At 35.7% G+C, this 18,942-nt stretch overlaps 1 protein-coding gene across 2 annotated transcripts in view; it reads right to left on the reverse strand.

The window, feature by feature from the left end:
- Positions 1-1,225: 1,225 nt before the first annotated feature.
- galnt18b (UDP-N-acetyl-alpha-D-galactosamine:polypeptide N-acetylgalactosaminyltransferase 18b) overlaps positions 1,226-18,942 on the reverse strand; it is a 77,545-nt gene continuing 59,828 nt past the window's right edge. Inside the window, exons 8-11 of one of the 2 annotated variants that reach the window (XM_004066998.5) lie at positions 17,386-17,523; positions 11,724-11,819; positions 6,862-7,026; positions 1,226-1,908 (exon numbers count right to left, since the gene is read on the reverse strand). In XM_004066998.5, the coding sequence (XP_004067046.1) occupies positions 1,762-1,908; positions 6,862-7,026; positions 11,724-11,819; positions 17,386-17,523 (546 nt within the window). In that variant the 3' untranslated portion in view covers positions 1,226-1,761. The remainder of the gene's footprint in view (positions 1,909-6,861; positions 7,027-11,723; positions 11,820-17,385; positions 17,524-18,942) is intronic. The other variant, XM_020713982.3, reaches the window with a different exon arrangement.

Consider the following 18,942-nt stretch of genomic DNA (forward strand, 5'->3'; position numbering starts at 1 on the left):
CTTTGCGGAGCTTCCGGTCAATCCAGCTGGCTTGACATAGCAGGACACTCATGATTTTTAACGAACTATTTGTTAAAATACCACTTTAATTTGACTCGTTTTTTTTAATTAATGCATTAATGTCCGGTGTAAAGATGTTACCACGCGGTTAACCGACTTATTGTGTTAACGTTGAAGTAGACTGCGGACATTCAAGCTGAACATGTGAGGGCCGCAGCCCCGGAGTTTCTCTCTTGTTCTGTGGTTTATTGGCAAACAGTTTCGTAGCGCATTAGCGCCACCACCTGGGCTGGAGTGCGGATTGGGATGGGGTTTTTTTAATACCCCAATTTCTTTCCTACCCTCCCTTTGTACCAACTAAATTTTCCACAAAACTTTGTTATCTTTAGAAACGAAGCTTATATGTCTATATTTTATAAGCAGCTCTGTTACTTAGCACATTGTATATATGCCAGCTCATCTTTAGCTTTTCAGTTTTTCTATCTGTTTGAATATTCTCTGTTCATATTCTCATGTCATTATTACTTGTTTTAATGTCATGGTGTCACCACAAAATTCACATTTCCCATTTGCATGTTTGCCTTTCATGAAAAGCTGTTGGTTCTGAAAAGTATGTTGTAATTTAAGTCTGGAATTTACATGACCTTCTCTACCGTTCCTTCCTATAAACGCCATATTCCTTGCTTTCCTCTGTATCCCACACAACCATGTCAAATTCCTTTCTTCCTCCCTCCCTCCCTCTTTTTTTTGCCATAATAGTAATTGTAAGGGACAAAACAAGTCAACCAATGCCCAGAAACCTGTCACTCATGTACTTTTAAAACAGGATTCTGTATTTTGCATTTGTGCTCTTGATCTCCTTCTTCCTCTATGGTTGTACTGCTCTTCTGTTAATTGTTTTTTCATGTTTGCATAGTTGATTTGTGTGAATGAATGAGGATTAACTAATTTTATATCTAATAAAATTCAGAAAAATCAAACAGATTGCGTTTATCAAAGAAAATGAACCACTATCAAACACAAGTCAAATTAAATGCAGTGAAATGATGTCCAAACCAAATCAGAATCCTCAAGATCCCATTTGTCTTAATTATTCCAGTTTTGGACCACGATCCAATCCTGGAGCTTTAATCCTGTAGGGAATATGTTGGACATAATGGGCCTTAGTGAACAAAGGGGCCCTTTTTCATAACTTACCTTGGCATTAGAAAAAAATAGACACTGGTCATCAGAAGTATTTTTTACTGACAAATATTCAAAATATTTCAAAAATGTACATTTTTGAAAATACCGTTTTTCATATCATTTAATTATTTCCCACAGCTGCTTTGTATAACAACCCTACAAACCTGAGACACTAACAGAAGATAATTACAGCAGGGACAGATTCAGAAAAAGATCGCTACACAGTAGCAAAATTTAAACCCAGTGAAAAATCACTGCCCCATTTTTCAGGTCTTTTCAGTCAACAAAAATCTGAGTGCATTGTGTTCTGCACAAAGTATATTTAACACGTTACCTAGTAAAATCTACAAAAAAGGCGAATCCCACTGGTAAAATGAAATGTTTAACATTCAGAATGAAATGTCAACTGCCTATTAAAGGACATCGTGTCACTCAAAACAAACCTGCTCAACCATGCAGCATTCTCCTGATATTTATTCTTCCACTTGGCAGCTATTTTTATGCAAGTATGGAGCAAAACAAAAGGCTTCATCTTGTCTACATATCATAAAATTCAGTGTATCTTTCAACAGTGGATCATAGTAAATTGCTGAACAGCACATTTGTGATGAACCATTTCTGTCCAGTGCATTTTTGCAGAGCCAGCTGGAAGCCAAACTCGTTGCTGCTGCTTGTTACGAGCTCCAGGCATCTCTTTGACTTCTTGTTTTGAATGGATCCTCCCTAAAAAAAAAGATTAAAATGGAGTAATTAAAATTGAACATGATAAAAAAAAATCTTATAAACTTTCTTTTTTAGAATTTGATGCAAATCAGGGAAAAAAAATGTTGCAGTTTTTCAAAAGACCTTAATAGGCTGGTGTCAGAAAGAAGCAATCTCTCATTGAATTTTAGAGTCAGATTTGAAATAACTGAAATACAAATAAAAATATAGTTGGTACCAAAGACTTATTTTGCTTTGGTGATTTTTTTTTCCATTATTTGTCTTGATTTTTCTGGAAACTCCATTCTGGTTTCTGGTTTCCATTCTGGTTTCTCTTTTTGGTTAACAGATGGAATGTCCTCTGGTTGAACCCAACATTCATTCATTTATCTTCTAAACCTGTTTTGTCCCTTTATGGGTCACGGGGCTGCTGGAGCCTATCCCGGCCACTTGTGGGCGAAGGCAGTGGACATCCTGGACAGGTCGCCAGTCTGTCACAGTGAATGAACCCAACAGAGTTTCAAATTCAACTTGTCCCATCCGACTGCCATTTTCCAAATGGCATTGAGGTGGGCAGAGTAAAGGCTGGTTAATGTGCTCAGCCCACTACAGGCTTCATTTTTGCTGTGGAAAATCCATTATGTGACTTCAGAGATTATACGTCCAGTTCATATATGCCTCTCTTTTTTTTAATTAATGTTAATGTATAAACAGTATTTTCCACTCTGTTTTACAATGTTTCAGTTTTCTGAGGCGGGTGGTTTTCTTTTAGACAGTACATCCAATGTTCTGTTACAGAATTTTTAAACAGCTAGTTTTTTTGGGTCTTTTTTATTGATTTGTTGCAATTGTTTGATGTTTTTTTGTCCTTTTTTCCCCATCATGATTTGCAAGCACATTCTTGCATCTTTTGGGTCATCTTGACTTTGCACTCATTCGTTCGTTGATTGATTGATTGATTGATTGATTGATTCATTCATTCATTCATTCATTCATCGTCTAAACCTGTTTTGTCTCTTTTGGGGTCATGGGGCTGCTGGAGCCTATCCCTGCCACTTGACTTTGCAATTCAGTTCAATTTAAATTTAGTAGATAATGTAATGGCTGATAATCTCCAGGTGGAAAACAAGTCCAGTTAAGCTGGGTGGTTATCAATATTTAAAAATGACACAGACACACATCATTTGAGTTGGTGAAAATGAAATGTAATGTTTTACTTACCTAATGCTTTGTTTTCTTACTTCTAGGATGGAGATTGCTTTTATAAATGTATTTTATAAAGGATGTGCAAATTCACATGAATGATGTTTCCTGTATGGCCAAACTGATAGGAATGGCTGAACTTTTGTTACCGGGTCCACTAAATAGCATTCGTATTGTTTAAAGAGAACTACCAGACAATGTTTCATTATTTTTTTTGTCATAGAAGAAAAGAAATTAAAAAATATAAAAAGGCACAAGCACGTCAACAGAGCTTAAAGATGAAAGAAGAATTCCCATTGTGTTTTATATAAACATTTTTTTATTATTTTGCCCATTAATATTTAATTCACTGCAACTATGAACACTGATAACCTATGAAAGAGGTTGTAACATCAAAAGTGGCCATTTTCTTTTACTTTATCAAATTTAATATCACAACTGTTGGCAGAGTCGTGACAGATAAAGGCTATCAGCTGGGAAAAAAGCACTGTGCTATGTCCTTATAAAATGTAGCAGGATTTTCTCATTATTTCTCATTTGTCAGGGCTGACAAAGGCCAAGTGACTAAAGAGAAGCCCTTCAAACGCCAAAACATAGAAGTGAAAGCTGTGAAAAGTGCTTTTTTTCTCCAGCCATATAAGCAAAAATTTCTGATAAATGTGGAAGGAGAAGGTCCAGAGATTGGACAGGTTTATAAAGACAGCAAGTTAAATTATTCCTTCTATCTTTCTTCAACAGCTTGGCGTGTCTGTGAGGCCCAAAAGGCATTTATAATAGACAACAGATTGGCAGTAAACCCTTCGAAGTGTGTGTTTATGATTGATTACTTGGAGACTGCCTGTGCCAACCCATGATGCAATACATGAAAGGTTATCAGTAACACACAGCCAGATATGTTTGAGATGCAGGTTATACTAAATGTTGCTCCCATATAGAGAAGCTTTTGGTGAAAGAAGGAACAATAGATCCTTTCCGAATGTCTAAACAAAGCTCTGTACATTTTAAAGAAAAGCTTAGATATAGAATTACACAGCAAATCATTTTTTTAACGTTCAGCTGCATTGAGGCACTCTGTTCTGTTTGAGGTTAAAACTTTGCACACATGCAGCCACAACTAACTCAATAATTAATGAACATTTCTGATACATAATACGCTCCAGACTAGATGATAAGCTGCATCCTGCTCCCTGAATAATGCAGGAAACTAAAATAAAGATCAGTGTGAAGATACGTGACATACAAGTTTTAGCATGAGAAACCTTTTTCACACTTTGTGCTCACCATCAAAGCAGGGACAGAAATGTGAGGTGTTTGAGGAACAGGAACGTTGCAAAAAAAATGTCTTCCTATTTTAAAAAAGCCACCTGAAAGCATATTGATGTAAAATCATTTGACTAAAAGAGGAAAAGTAAATTTCAGATGCCAACTCTGCTGACAGTAGAGAGGACAAAAGTATGGCGGCTTTAGAAATCGTAAACTGGCAATAAATCACTGTGCAATAAAGTTGCTGCCATGGAGGATATTGAGAAGTACTTTTTTTGATGAAATGCAACTGGCAGCCTCAGAACCACAAACCATGAAAAACTGTCATTAAGTTTGAGTCACTCTTTCTGTAAATGATGCAAATACTTACTGTATATGTAAAGTCACAGAATCATGGTTACCTAGCCTATGGCTATTTCCTTTTTTGATACTGGATGCCATACTACTGTAGATGAATCAAGAGAATAAGACACTGGAGATCCGCTGCCTAAGCTGTTTATGTTCAGAAAAATAGCTAGATTGCAGCTGTTATGACCCATGGTAGTTTCTGCTTGTTTTAGGGTGTGTTTATGTGTATGTGTTCTAGCTCCTGTAGAAGTCTGCTCCTGCACAGCTGCTGACTCCGCCCCCTCTGCAGAGCTGATTGAGGCTGCTTCCAATCGTCTGGCTTGGAGGGAAGTTTAAAAGCTCCCAGGATCCTGTGCTCCAGTGGCGGCTGCATTCCTGAGTGGGAATTCATTCCTTCAGCCTGCCCCTGCTGTCTGCCTGGCCTTAGCTTGAGAAAGCATCTGGTTTCCCCCTTAGTTTGAGTCGGGTTTTGTCCTTTTGTTTCATTTACTCTCATGGTCTTTTGTTTGCATTTTGAGTAATTTGGAGTTTTGTATTTCTGTCTTAGTTGACTTGCTATAAAGCCTGAGAATTTAAGTTATACCATTATTTATTCCCCCTTTGGTGTTTTGTTGGTTATTTGCCTTTAGATCCCTTTTTGATTTTTATGTGTCACCAAATAAACGGCTGTGTGGCCAACCTTAACCCCGCCCGGTAATCATTATTTTCTTTATGTTGCACATTTCTCCCTCCTCTCTGAAGAGGAACGTAACAGCAGCATTTAGCTGCAAAACCTATGATTTTCTGTTCAGACAAGAACCAAGCGTGAAAGTTAAATGACAATATAATTATAGACTACTGACCTGTTGATTCCAAACAAAAAGCTTCAGGGAGTTGTACCAGTATTATGCCTTTTAAACAATAGAAATTAATATTCTATATTTTTCAAGTTGCAAGAGGGACAATCCTCTGTCACAAGACAGTTTTTGCGCACTTAGTCACACAAAAAGTCATTCCAAAATAAAGTGAAGTGAAAGTTTTGTTAAATCCTGCAAGGGGCCATGCAAGTTAAAAAATACACCTCTAGTTTAGCAAAACATTAGGGTATATTAAAATCCAAAGATCAGATAAAATAAAGAATGCTACCCACAGTTGTTATGAATAAAAAAACAACTATTTTTGCTGACATGCTTTATATTAGTTAATTTTTTGGTGCAAAGTTGGTTGGCATTATTTTATTTTATATAAAAATCAATGCAAACTTTTTCCTCAAACACCAGCCCCTAGTGGCTACTTAAGGTACAGCATCGTTTGTAATTTTAACGTTGGCTTCAAATTTGAAAACAGAATGCCAACAGTTTGTTCAATGTGTTAAACGTCAAATTCAAATGTTATGACCACCATTAAGTCAAATAGGTGGCTTGTTCAGTTGTTACCTCAAGTGCTTTAAAAATGGTAAAATTAAAGCAGAAAAATTAATTTTAACCTCAAGGAGGCAGAAGGAAAAAAAAATACAGATTATAATTGGACCTGATAGGATTCTGTAATGCAATGAGATTTATATGATTTGTTGTGTCCTTAGAATTTTTCCTTTATAAAAAACGTAATTATGCAGTTGATTTGATGGACATTTTGTACAATTTCTGCATAAAACAAATAAAGTTTGGAAAAAAGAATATGCACCTTGATTAAAAGTTTGCTCATGTTTTAGTTTATTTATCCAACTCCTAAGTACCCTGCCATCAAGTTGGATTTTCTGGGTTTAGACTCCTTCACCGTGTGATCTTGGGACAGAGAAGTCTTAACATTTCCTCAAATACCCATTCAGAACATTCAATGAAGGTGTTAGCACTGTCTCAAAGAGGAAGAAAAATAGAAGTTTCCTTGTTTGTTTGTTGTTTTTCATGTAACTAAGTCCAAAACTTGTAAATCTAATTGTGGTTTCTAGGTTCACTAGAGCTTTGTATATTTGACTCTTTCAATGCAACAGTTTTACAGCAATACGTCTCCTACCCACTGTAGCTGAAATCTTCTGGAGTCATTTGTGCTTTTCTTTGGGGTTTGCATTATTATAGAATATATAATGATAAAAATATATATTGTGTTAAACATAACAACCATATTCCATCTAACTATATAATCACAAATGAGTTTTGAGAGTGACATATGAGGGGTTGTCACCTGAGTCAGGAGCCATTGGAGCTTCATGCGCTTGGCTGCAGCGTAGCTGCACTCAGTGAGGCGCGGCTTGCTGTTCACATCCACCAGGCACTTGTTGTCGTCGTCATCAATGGTGGGACTGAGAAGCCCAATGTGCAGCTCCTGAGTTTGGGTGTAGTAGACACTCTGAAACAAACGCCACATCAGGAAATTTGACGTAGGTTCTAACGGCTTCGGCGGACATTTAGCAAAGCATTCAGCTGCAGCTCCCTGTGCCCACGTGTGTGCTCAACAATGCTCTAAACGAGGCTTGCTCCAGGGTTGCCTTTGTATATAATTGAGACATCCATGAGTTCTGTTTCTTTACATCAAATAGACGTTCTACTTTCTTGGATGAATGGATAACAATCAAAAACCAGGCAATGCAAAGAAGGCCTCATTAATTCAGGGAATGGAATGCTGAATACAAAATAAAGAATACTGAATAATTAGGCTTTTGCAAGGGGAACATTTATTAACATATTTTCTCAAGAAAGCTAAATATTTGTTTATATTAAGCAAGTTGTAAAACATTTATTTATTCACTGGTAGACAATATTTACTGGCAGAAAGTTCTTGCAGTACAGAGCAACAACTCAGAAATTGGGAGTAAGATCGCTCTCTTACAGTACAACATGAAATAAATAATTTTATTTTTTGCTTACAGAATCATGCCATCATGTAATGTAATTTAAGGATTAATAATTTCATTTGAAATTTGCTCAAATTCAAAAAACTTTGAAAACATCAGAAAGTAGTAAAGATCGTGCAGTAATTCAATTACTTGATGTTGTACTCATGAAAAAGGATTCAAACAACAATAAAAAGCTCAAAATCCATAACATTTTGGAGAAAGGGGACTGATCTTATTCTGTTATTTTTAGAGAATGTCTGACCTCAAGTTTGTCTTGTAAATGACCTGTGGAAACTTTCAGCTTTACACTCTGTTAGTGGAACAAATGCCTCTGCTTTACCAATCTCTGTGGAGGGTCAAGGCCCAGACACACTAGATACAGACCCAGTGCATTACACACACACAGCAGTGTTGCTCTGTCTGCCAGCCAGCATGTGGCAGAGCCTGTGAAACCTAGAGTTTATCCAAAGGCTTAGTCTCCCAGTTGGTGCTTCATTTTGAAAATCTTGCATTAATTTTTTATACTTTTTTTTCCACTCCACGTTTCTTCAGATATCTGCACAGCAGCACACAGTTCTGCTTCTGGGCCACCTTACAAACATCCTTTTTGTAGTTATTGCACACATCGACTGGAATGAGCACTGCCAACAAAACTTAAACCCTTTAACAAAGTGTCTGCACCTTTTTGTTGCAAAGCGCCACGTGTTTACCTGACCAGCACAAAGGACAAAACTCCCACATCCATTTTAAGCATTCATGTGACCCCCCTTTTAATTTTATGTTGTTGTTTTTGCCTGTACAAGCTAAACCTTTTTTAAAAATAACTCTCACTCCTCTTTTCTGAATAATGTGCATCACCAACACGAAGAGCCTTGAACTCTGACGTTTTGTGTACCATGACAGAGAGTCATCAACTAATGCAGATTGTGAAATTGTGTTTTGATTTTGTTGGCAAGTGTTTTAGTAGAATATCTGCTGTCAAACTGTGATTTTGTAACATAGCTCTGACATTACAGTCTCATGCAGAGCCATGCGTTTGAGGAGAGTTTCTTTCAATTCCCCCTAAATAAAGATGTTTGCACTCTTCACCGCTCTCAGTTGCATACAAAACAGTCTGGGTTCGGATATTTTACCTTTAAGGTGAACCACTTTTTGTGTATGGGGTGTTGTTGGGCTTGAAGTGCCCTTTTATGTTGTGTTTGGAAAAGACCCCTCTGCATTAAAAAAAATATATACCGGTACATTTTTTAAAACCCTGTACTTTTCCTTTGTGCTTGATTTTCCCAGCCACAGCTATTAAGCTTAAAACTCCTCACCAGACAGAAAAGGGACAAAAGCCTGCAGGATGAAACTTTTCTACGAATCAACAAGCTTTTTCTTTAAGGTCTAAGGATTACTGTGACTTTGGTGACTGAGAATCTACACTACCCGGTTTCCCTCAGAAATGTTTACAGAGGAGATGTTTTTTTAATGCAAAAGCAAGTAGTTGTTAGGAGAGAGAAATAGAGTAAAAGAGGCCTAAGGCAAAGATCTGCCGTTTGCATGCTGAATTATTTTCTTTATTGCATATTCCAATGCCCTGCACAGATTTATTTAGTGACCCATTGAAGGAGTACAACGCCTACATTAGCTGGACTACAGTATTTAACAGTGCAAAGCTGAATGTCTTTCTATCTTGATCAGCTAGAGCGATAAATATGCAATAATGATACAAAATTGGCTTAGATGTTTGTTTACATTTCATGTCCTTTGCAGATAATCCAGCGATTGAGCTCCAGTAATATCACACAAATTATAATTTAATGCTTTTTAAATAAAGAACAACTCAAATTGCCTCTTAGATCAGTAAAAGCTTAAAATCTACAAATTAATGAACAGAATTCAAACAAATGCTCAGGAGTGTCTTTGGCTAATCAAATTTAACTTTAAAGGCAAAAAGATTTACTTTATGACAAGTGAGTAGCAACAAATAATTTCACTAAAACTTTTTTCAAAAAGATTATCTGAACATCCTCTTGACTTAGATTTTAGTCTCCCTAATTAATAAATGGAACACAGTTTGTGTTTGATAGTTCTGGGGCTTTTGAGTTTCAGTCAAGTGATTTTTTTAGCTTCATTGTTAGATGATGAAATCAAACTCCTTCCTGCTCTTTTCTGCCAGTAAGTTTTTTTGTTTATGCTTAATTGTTTTTGCTTAATTTTGCAGCTGTTCCTGACTGGAAGGCCATGAGTCTGGTTCTGGCATAAGTGTGTGTGTGTGTGTACACACACATTCTGACTTCACTTGCTGCACTGAATTTCTGCTGCAAATATAAAAAAACAGCCTTCTCTTTATGCTGTATGTGACACTTTGCAGGTTTTATCCAACTTTGGTAAGCTGTGTCTGCGAATATACATTTACTCTACATGCTGCATCAAGTGAAAGCAGCAGAATGACAAATTATAACATCATATATTATCCTAATTACAATTTGTTAGTGTTGTAAAGTCAAAAAGATGGCAGAGCTACAATTTGCATTTTGTTTAGTCACTATGTAAAATGTTCTTCCATTTGACGTCAGTCTGATTTAAATTTAAATGTACATATGTTGGATTATATTTGCAATTCAATAAGATGCAGTTCACTATTAGATACCTTTCAATTTCCAATCCAGAATCTTTTTTTCCTTGTCTATCAAACAGATTGTTCACAGGATAATTTTTAAAAATGGCTTGAGGTGGACTTTGCATTAAACATTTCTTAAACCTTTTGAAAACAACAAAAAAGTTGTTTTCCACCACAGAATGTCAGGACATGCGATAAAAAAATTTTTTTTAGTTTAACTGTTTTACAAGTTAAGTTCATTTTAAAGTAACGTAAATTGATTTATTGAAATATGACTTTAACAACAGCACTTTCTTACCCATTGTAACCTTAATTGCAAATACATTGATAAATGCAATTTTTTCATATTTTGACATAAAAAACAGTAGTTCTAAGCAGAATCTTTAGCAAATATGCCACACTCAATGATACTTCTTAATGATTTTCTTTAAAAAAACACACAAAAAAACCGAGCAGAGATTTTCAGTCTGAATAAAAATATTCATACAAATTCCTTGGTTGAATAGACATATTAAATAATAAAAAATAAATAATTAGGATGTAAAGAAAGTTTTTTTTTCCCCTTGAAGTAAAATTAATAGGTTAGTTGAAAAGGGGCCCAAGTCCACAATTTTTCAAAATAGAGATGTTATTTGTTCTATGGTCTTCAAGGGAAAAGCTATCTGATTATGTGTGAAAAAGTCCCAAGTCCGTTGTAATGTATTGACCATGCTTGACATTTAAAATGCATTAGGTGCAAAATTCCTGGACTTGGGCCTCTCTTGCATGGGTTTAGCTTTATCCCATAGATGGCAGCACTAGTAATCCAATATGTCAGCGCCCCTGTTTAATTCAAAAAGGGCCCAAGTCCAGAGACTAGACTTAGTTTGCTAGTCCTCTGAAATGATAAAAGTGAGGTTCTTCATATTATAGCATTTGTAAGCTATGAACTGGTGCTAAATTTGGGTAAAGCATTAATCATTTGGTGTAGCCTCCCTTTAAGCTATGCAGCTATACATAGCTATACAACAGATTCAAATGTGTCTGTTGTGTATAAGAGCTGTTACACGTGTATGGAAAAGTTGAACAGTTGTGTTAAGGAATAAGTACAGATGTTAGGAATGTGAAACGTTTGGGAGATTCAAGTGGATTAAAGACATAAGCTGAGATCTGAATGAAAGCTCTGCATAATGAGGGCTGACAATGACTTGCTCAGACACTAATGGCTCGCAACAATCAGTATGAGCTGGAGGATGGGGGAGAAAATAGATGATTATGGTGATGTGCTACAATCTGAAGACACCTCCAGATAATTGTTTTTTGGAGCTGCACAAGCTGATCAAGACGTTCAGTGGGTTTAAAGAAAGGATAAATAAAATTTGTATTTAAAAGATAAAGCTATACAAAAAAGTAAACACTGGAGCAAAGTAAATGTGGAGTCTTTTGAAAATATGCCATTGTGTGTTTGTTTTTAGCCTGACCGTGTTGCCTCTAAGATGAGACAGATAATAGCAATATGTCCTGTCACGCAAAAAAGCGTTTTATCAAACATAGGAAAAATGACAGGAAAACTAAAAAAGATGAAAATGTACAGCAGTAGAGTTGTGGCAGAGTGAGGGTTCTCACCTGTGGTGTCATACCGTGACAGAGATACAGGATGGGGACGTTATCTCCATCTGGCCCCTGATCCAGACACAGATCGCTCTTCAGAGAGTTTTTTAGCTGAAAAAACCCCCAAAACAAATCAGAATTTATTAAAACAATATATTATTTTTCTCTAGTTTCTTCAACTCATATGAAAGTGTTTACTAAGGAAGCTTTTTTAACACACTCAAGCTATGTTTCTAGTCCAGTATGCGCCTGAAGTTTAATCCCCTCACAGAATTGGCTAAAGTGATGGAGTGTCAAATTTATTACATGTTTGTGTATTTTTATCTTAACTTAAATTATTCAAACAGACAAGTAAAGTTTTTGTTGCTTTTCAATACAGAATTGAGGTTAAAATCTATAGAAAGGTTTCCAAAAAAAGCCTTTGCACAGTAGTTTCCCATTCTCTTTGATGGTGACTAGGCGGCAAAAAAAGACAAGATTGTGAATTCAGATCTGGAATTTTATTGTTTTACTTGATTCCAATTGGCCTATTGTATAAATTATAAATTTTAGAAAACCAGAAACGTAAAGTTTAATTAAATGAACCATAAATCAAACAATGAGTTTTATAGACCCACTTTGATGAAAATTGTGTTTTTGATGTTTTTTACCCTGTTCTTGTGGAATTTTTCTGATGATGGAGGAAATATATAAAGAAAATTAATTTTAAAATTGCATTTCCAGGTATTTCTTTATACAAATCATTGGGAATCAGGAACAGATGAAAACATGCTGTTTTGAAAAGAGAGTAAATAAAATAAAAATTCAATCAGTTTTTAGTACTTCAATCTTGTTATTTTTTCGGTTCAGGTCGTTTTTCTTTTCACAAAAAGGGGATCATTTGTTACGCGGTGCGGCGCGTTGTCACAGTAACATGACAACGTACTGCTTAGCCAGTCCATCACAGGGCCATACAGAGATGACAAACCACACATGTTCACATCTAAGGGACAATTTAGAGTCAACAATTATCCTAAGATGCATGTTTTTTTACGTAGAAAATATGCTAGTTGGCCTACAAGCTCTCTGCTCTGCTCCATTCCAATCCAACCACTGCAGACAAATATATCCATGTATGTCTTACTTTTTCTCATCTGAGCTGGCATGTGTTTCAGAACTGCATGGCTGGGTAGCTCAAATATTGCTCGCCAGTTTTGTTGCATCAGTAATGTTAAGTTGGGGTTGTGAGGGACTGTAGGCTGGGTGATGGGATGTGGGGGCTGGCTTACCACACAGCAACAGTCCCACCCATTACTCAGAGGTGAATTTCAAACAAACAACTGCTGCTCTGCAGAAATGGTCTAGAAAAACAACACAGTTTTTTTTAAAAATTTTGTCTAAAAACGGGATAATCATAAATAAAACAACACTGGGTACAATTTTATAATAGATCAAAAGATGATCGGAGTGGGACTTAACCATAAAAGAGTTCAAATGAGACATTACAATGAGTAGAAGAACAATACCTTCCATTTTTATCAATAAAGAATATTAATAAACCAGATCATGTGTAAATCTGCTTTTTTCTACTCAACCTTAACTCACAGAGGAGAAAGAGAAAAGGCTGGTTGCATCAAGATGCAGCATCCCTACAAGTTAGAATATAGAGAACAATATACGAAGGGGCCCGACGTTAATGCCCTGTGTTTGTCAGCTTATCTATATACAAACACTAGGAAACACACAAAAAAGTCTATCTCTAACTTAGTTCAATTATTTTTTGTTTCATAAATGTGTGAAGCAAACATACTCTACTTTACCATCGTGACTCACTCTTTCAGACCCCGAAGGTTATTCATGCTCATCGTGACAAAAGCACACTTGATTGCGAGACACAAAATTCTCCATGGGGAGCTGCGGGGATGGTGGTTAATGTGGGGAGCGAATTAGGCAAACAAGAAAGATCCGAAAAATAAACAGTTGGGGATGATTTCAACTTCTCTGTGGCTTTGTAGATGTCTCCTTCAATCTGATAATCAGTCAGCCCACAGGCGGGACATGCAGCCATCAACGGCACACGTCTAAATGTTTCTAGCTCTGGCAAGAATTAAATAAATATGAAACACTGTCACCTGTGGAGGCAAAGACTCGGAGCCGCAACACTTAAAGGCACATTTACATGAAGGGCATCCACATATGGAGGCAGAGTAATCAAATAAGAAGTAAAAAAATCCTTTAAACTTCTGTAAGACATATTAGAACTTTGTGTAAACTGCAACAAAAGAAAAAAGTGGTGAAAGATACATGTACTAAAAGGATGCAGAGTTGAAATTGGTTTATCAGGCAAAAAGTTATCATTTAAATAAACAGTAGGCTACTTCATTTCTGATAAGTGATTGCAATAGGATATATATTGTTTTTGAGGTAATTCTATATGCATGTAATCAATCATAAAATGTGTTTGTGTATTTTCCAGCTAAACAGCTTAATGATCAAAAATGACTATTTTTTTAGTAGATTTATTTCTGATTTACAGTATAAATGCTATGCTATAATTTTATCTATAATAATTTATGTGTCAAATATCTTTTTTAACCAAAACACCTATGTATATAAGGGATAACGGTGACAAAGTGTGCATTATCAGAAATTAACGCACGTAGTGGAAGCCTGAACCATCTGACGCAAAGTTTACTGCGTTCATTACTGATAATGCACACTTTGAAGGCCATTACCCAGCTTATACCATGGTCACTTACAAAAGAAATAAAAATTCAATCAGTTTTTAGTACTTCAATCTTGTTATTTTTTCGGTTCAGGTCGTTTTTCTTTTCACAAAAAGGGGATCATTTGTTACGCGGTGCGGCGCGTTGTCACAGTAACATGACAACGTACTGCTTAGCCAGTCCATCACAGGGCCATACAGAGATGACAAACCACACATGTTCACATCTAAGGGACAATTTAGAGTCAACAATTATCCTAAGATGCATGTTTTTGGACTGTGGGAGGAAATTGGAGAGCCTGGAGAGCATGCACAAGATAAACATACAATCTCCACAAAGAAAGGTCGCAACTGGGATTTGATCCAAGCCTTTCTTGCTATGAGGCAAGACTGCTAACCACTAAAAAAATATATAATAAACACATATATAATTTAAAAGAAATGTAAGCATAATAATTGCCAAATAGCATTCAATAGGAAGTGTTTAATTATTCTCTAATCAGGAGATTTAAGGACTAGGTTGAAGGACTTTAAGCCATTTTTTCAAAATGTTTTATAATCTTAAAGCAAATCAGAATCAAAAGGTCAATAATTAGCACTCATGTTTCTTTGCACAGTAACACCCTGGTAATTAAATACAATTCAGAAAAGAGTCCTATTTGTACCCAAAGAATAAAGCTGAAAACCAAAATGAAACAGTTCTAATGTTCATAGTCTGAGGCAGCACTGTAGTATGAAGACATACATCTCTAAGGGAAATAATTGTTGGCAAATTAAAACACTTCTGTTTGTTCAACATTCCTAGTGAATATTTTATATGAATTTAACATTGAATTAAAAACAATAAAAACTGTTTGCCTCTTTTGTCGCTTTTCTGTAAAGACGACATAAGATGAAGTTAAGTTTTGTGGTAAGGAAAAGGAAAAGAAATTCTGCACATTTATGGGGAATTGAAGTGTGTGGAAACCAAAGATTTATATAAAGTAGACGGATAATCTCTGACATCGTCAGTAAGATTTAGAATGCTGAAAATGATTCCTGAAGTGGAACAGGCATACAGACCCATGCCATTGTGTTGAAAGGAGTTTTCACATCAAAGCTGCACACTTCTGTCTGGAGATAATTCACATTTTTTAAATCAGACAAATCTGAAACCAAATCAGGAAAACGATTTTCCACATGTCTACTTTGTGTTTGGTCAACTTAAATGCAAATTCAGTCATGGAGATCTACAGATCTTAATAGGATAAACTGCACTGAGGGGTTTTCTCTGCACATTGGAGACTGAGGAGGTCAATTGAGGTATTGATCAACAAATGTGCAACAAAAGAAAAAAGCAAATCAGTAGATTCTGATTAACTCACAACCTCATGTTGATAAAGTCATAAATACACTGAAGACTGGTTTCCAAGTTTACTACAGGCAGATAGAAAAAGGAACCTGTCCTTGCTAGAAGGTTCAATCTATGGACATACAGGATTAGATCTGGGTGGCACAGATGAGCAGCAGTGTTTGCCCCATCCTCGTTAACTCAACTGTGATACCGTTGAGCAATCACCCTGATCCTTGCTCTAGTGGAGCGGCTCAGTTCCCACAGATAAGTCTGTCTTTGTACTGGGCAGCTCCCAGCAAAACTGTGAAACAGCCTGAACAGAAGCAAGATGGTTCTGAAATAAAAAGCACAGCTTTTAAAGGACCTTGCCATCCTCATCTTGTTCTTTTTATTTGTTAAAAAAACAAAAAAAAACAATAAAGGGTATTTAGTTTTCCTTGGACAAGTTTTATTACCCAAACAATGACATTACTTTAAAAAAATGTGCTTAGTTATTTATGTAAAACTTACATTTTGACATTTTGATCTTAATATTACTTTTCTGAAATAATTTGACTTGTGGATTTCATCTGTGAATACTTCCTGAACCCCGTGTCTCACTAGATGATTGCTGGGATACGCTACAATCCCTTCATGTCCCTGAACTTTATTGAGCAAGTGTGAAAATACAGAGATGAATCGTTTTGACTGTGAAAACATTTTATCGTAGGAATGGACTTTCCTTTATTTTGTGATGCACTAAACCTTTCTAGTCCAGGTGGATGTTTCCTGGTTAAATCTGAGACAGTCGGGGATGTGTAATGCAGAAATATGTTGGATATTCCGTTTATTTTTATGTCAATTACTTTTCAATTATTTTCTTTTCTTATTATATAATCAAACAAACAAAAAGGATTATGCCATTTTTTTTCTTAATTGATATGTGGTTACCGAAAATGAATCCTATAAAAAACCCATTTGATTAGTTTCTTACTTAAATGTCACAAATAATGGATTAAGGAGGTCCAGTGATTAAAAATGACCTAGAAAGCAGGGATTCATTGTGGACCTTTGCATTACAAGGCAGCTATAAATTGGTGATTTGAAAAAATAAAACACAAAACCTCTGGTTGTTAGGGTGTCTGTTTAAGGATGCCCTTCTGCTTGCTTTGTTTGATGTTATTAGTTTTTCTTGATTGTTGGCACGTTTTGTGTGTAGTCCTTGTCACAGTGGTCCCATTAACCACAGCTAGCTTAATTTAAGTAATTATCCTCAGTGTTATGGCATTAAGATCATCTGTTATATAACTCTTTTTTTCATTTCTCCCTTGTTTTTCATGCTTACGTTTATTTATCAAAGATCTAAGTTCTTGCCACAAGCCTGACAATCTGGCAGATTATGATGGAGACATTTGTGGAGCACTTTAAAGTAATAAAATCCTCAAACTTCCATTACTTGCAGTTTTTAATCTTTCTGTAATCCAAATACAAAATAATTATATATGATTATATGTATATGATTGGAACTTGCTTTTATTTGAAAGGAACTTAAAAAAACGACTAAATGTTAAGATTTTCATGTCGCAAAATTGTGGATCTGTTTTTAAGATAAAAAAAAAAATGAAATTGAATATCTGACAGAGAAGACAAAGATGTCTTACAACTCCATATGCAATTGTGTCGCTGTACATCCTCATCTCTGGGTAGATGTTGACAAGGTACCAACGGAAAGTCTTGCACTGAAGTCTCTTCCTCAATGCCTTCCTTTCAGAAATGTCGCCAATATCAATCCCCGAGTCCTGGTTTGTGAATGAGGCACACACACACACACAGAATCCAGCTTATTGGGTCATAAAGGAGGGAATCAGATTTGATTTCTCTCAGTGCCTCACATGTTTTTTCCAGCTCTTTCTATGAACCGTATCTATAATGAATCCTGCCAACCAACATTTTTGGTCAAGAACCTTACAGTCAAATATAAAACAAGATGAATTTTGATTGCAAAGAAAATATAATATTTGCCTTTTCTTAAGCTGAACATTACATCCCCCATGTGTACTATCTCATTTAAAGTCAATGAGAGTGACCTCATATGGAGAGGTCTCAAAAGCAGCTGGCTGGTTTTCTAGTAAAAAAAAAAGATGGACTCCAGTGGTTTTTAAACTTTATTTACACACAATTAATTAACTTTTTATTTATGGAATTAAATCTGGGGCTGAATTTCATGCTTGTTAAGGAGAGCCCCCGTTAAATGCCTCATTTGTCAATGGAATTGCATGCAGATGCTCATCTGTTCATAACACTAATTTACATATTCAAGCAGATTACACACAAATCTGCATTTATCATAGGTAGAAGATTATATCATTGTAGATTGATAGTTTTTAGGAAAAGTTTACATAGTTTGAAATAAAAAATATGAATACAGACGAGAACAAAGTTAGTCATTTAAAGCAGAATTTTACAATCTCAAGGGTTTTCTGTGTCGTTGGAAAAAAGAGGCTGTTTTGGTTTTATTTATTTATTTTTGTTTACATTCAGGTTCCGTTTTCCCTCAGTCAGTTTCATATGATGTTTCAATTAAAATCATCTACACTAGTTTTTGCTTTTGTTAATTACTCCCAGTAAGTCCAAGGTTTTTTTATGTTTCACTGCCAGATCTTTGCTCATCTTACCTGCTTTGTTTAAATCATAGTCAAGGTCTTCATTTGTCACATTGTAGTTCATATTTTTGCCTTTTATTGTCCTTAAAACATTCAAGTTTTGAGAAAATATTTTGGGTGTTGTATCTGGAAGTGTCAGTTAAAATAATATCATTGTAAAAAAAAACAAAAATCACTTCTCCAAACCTGAAACGTTTACACCTGCACAGTTGCAAAACCACACAAGACAATGATTTTCCATATGAGGCATTTGTTGCAGAGTTTTAAATGAGTTTTAGGTTTAGATTGACTCCTAAATAATGACTCTTTAAAATGACTTTTAACAACAGCTGTTTTTAAATATGTTCTTTGCACTGCAACACTTTAATATCCCCACAGGGTTTTCTTAAGGATCATTTAGCTAAGCTGAAGGGCTTCTCTTGAGGAAAAAACAGATGGACCCCATCATATCTAAATCTCTTACTTATGATGTCTAATGTTCTCTTTGCTGCTGAAGTGTTTGGTGGCAGCAGACCTCTATCTGAAGAGCTCACTAAGGTACTCACACAAAAATGG

Source organism: Oryzias latipes, chromosome 3, assembly GCF_053564925.1.
Source record: "Oryzias latipes strain Hd-rR chromosome 3, Olatipes_Hd-rR_3.1".
Classification (NCBI taxonomy): Eukaryota; Metazoa; Chordata; class Actinopteri; order Beloniformes; family Adrianichthyidae; genus Oryzias; species Oryzias latipes.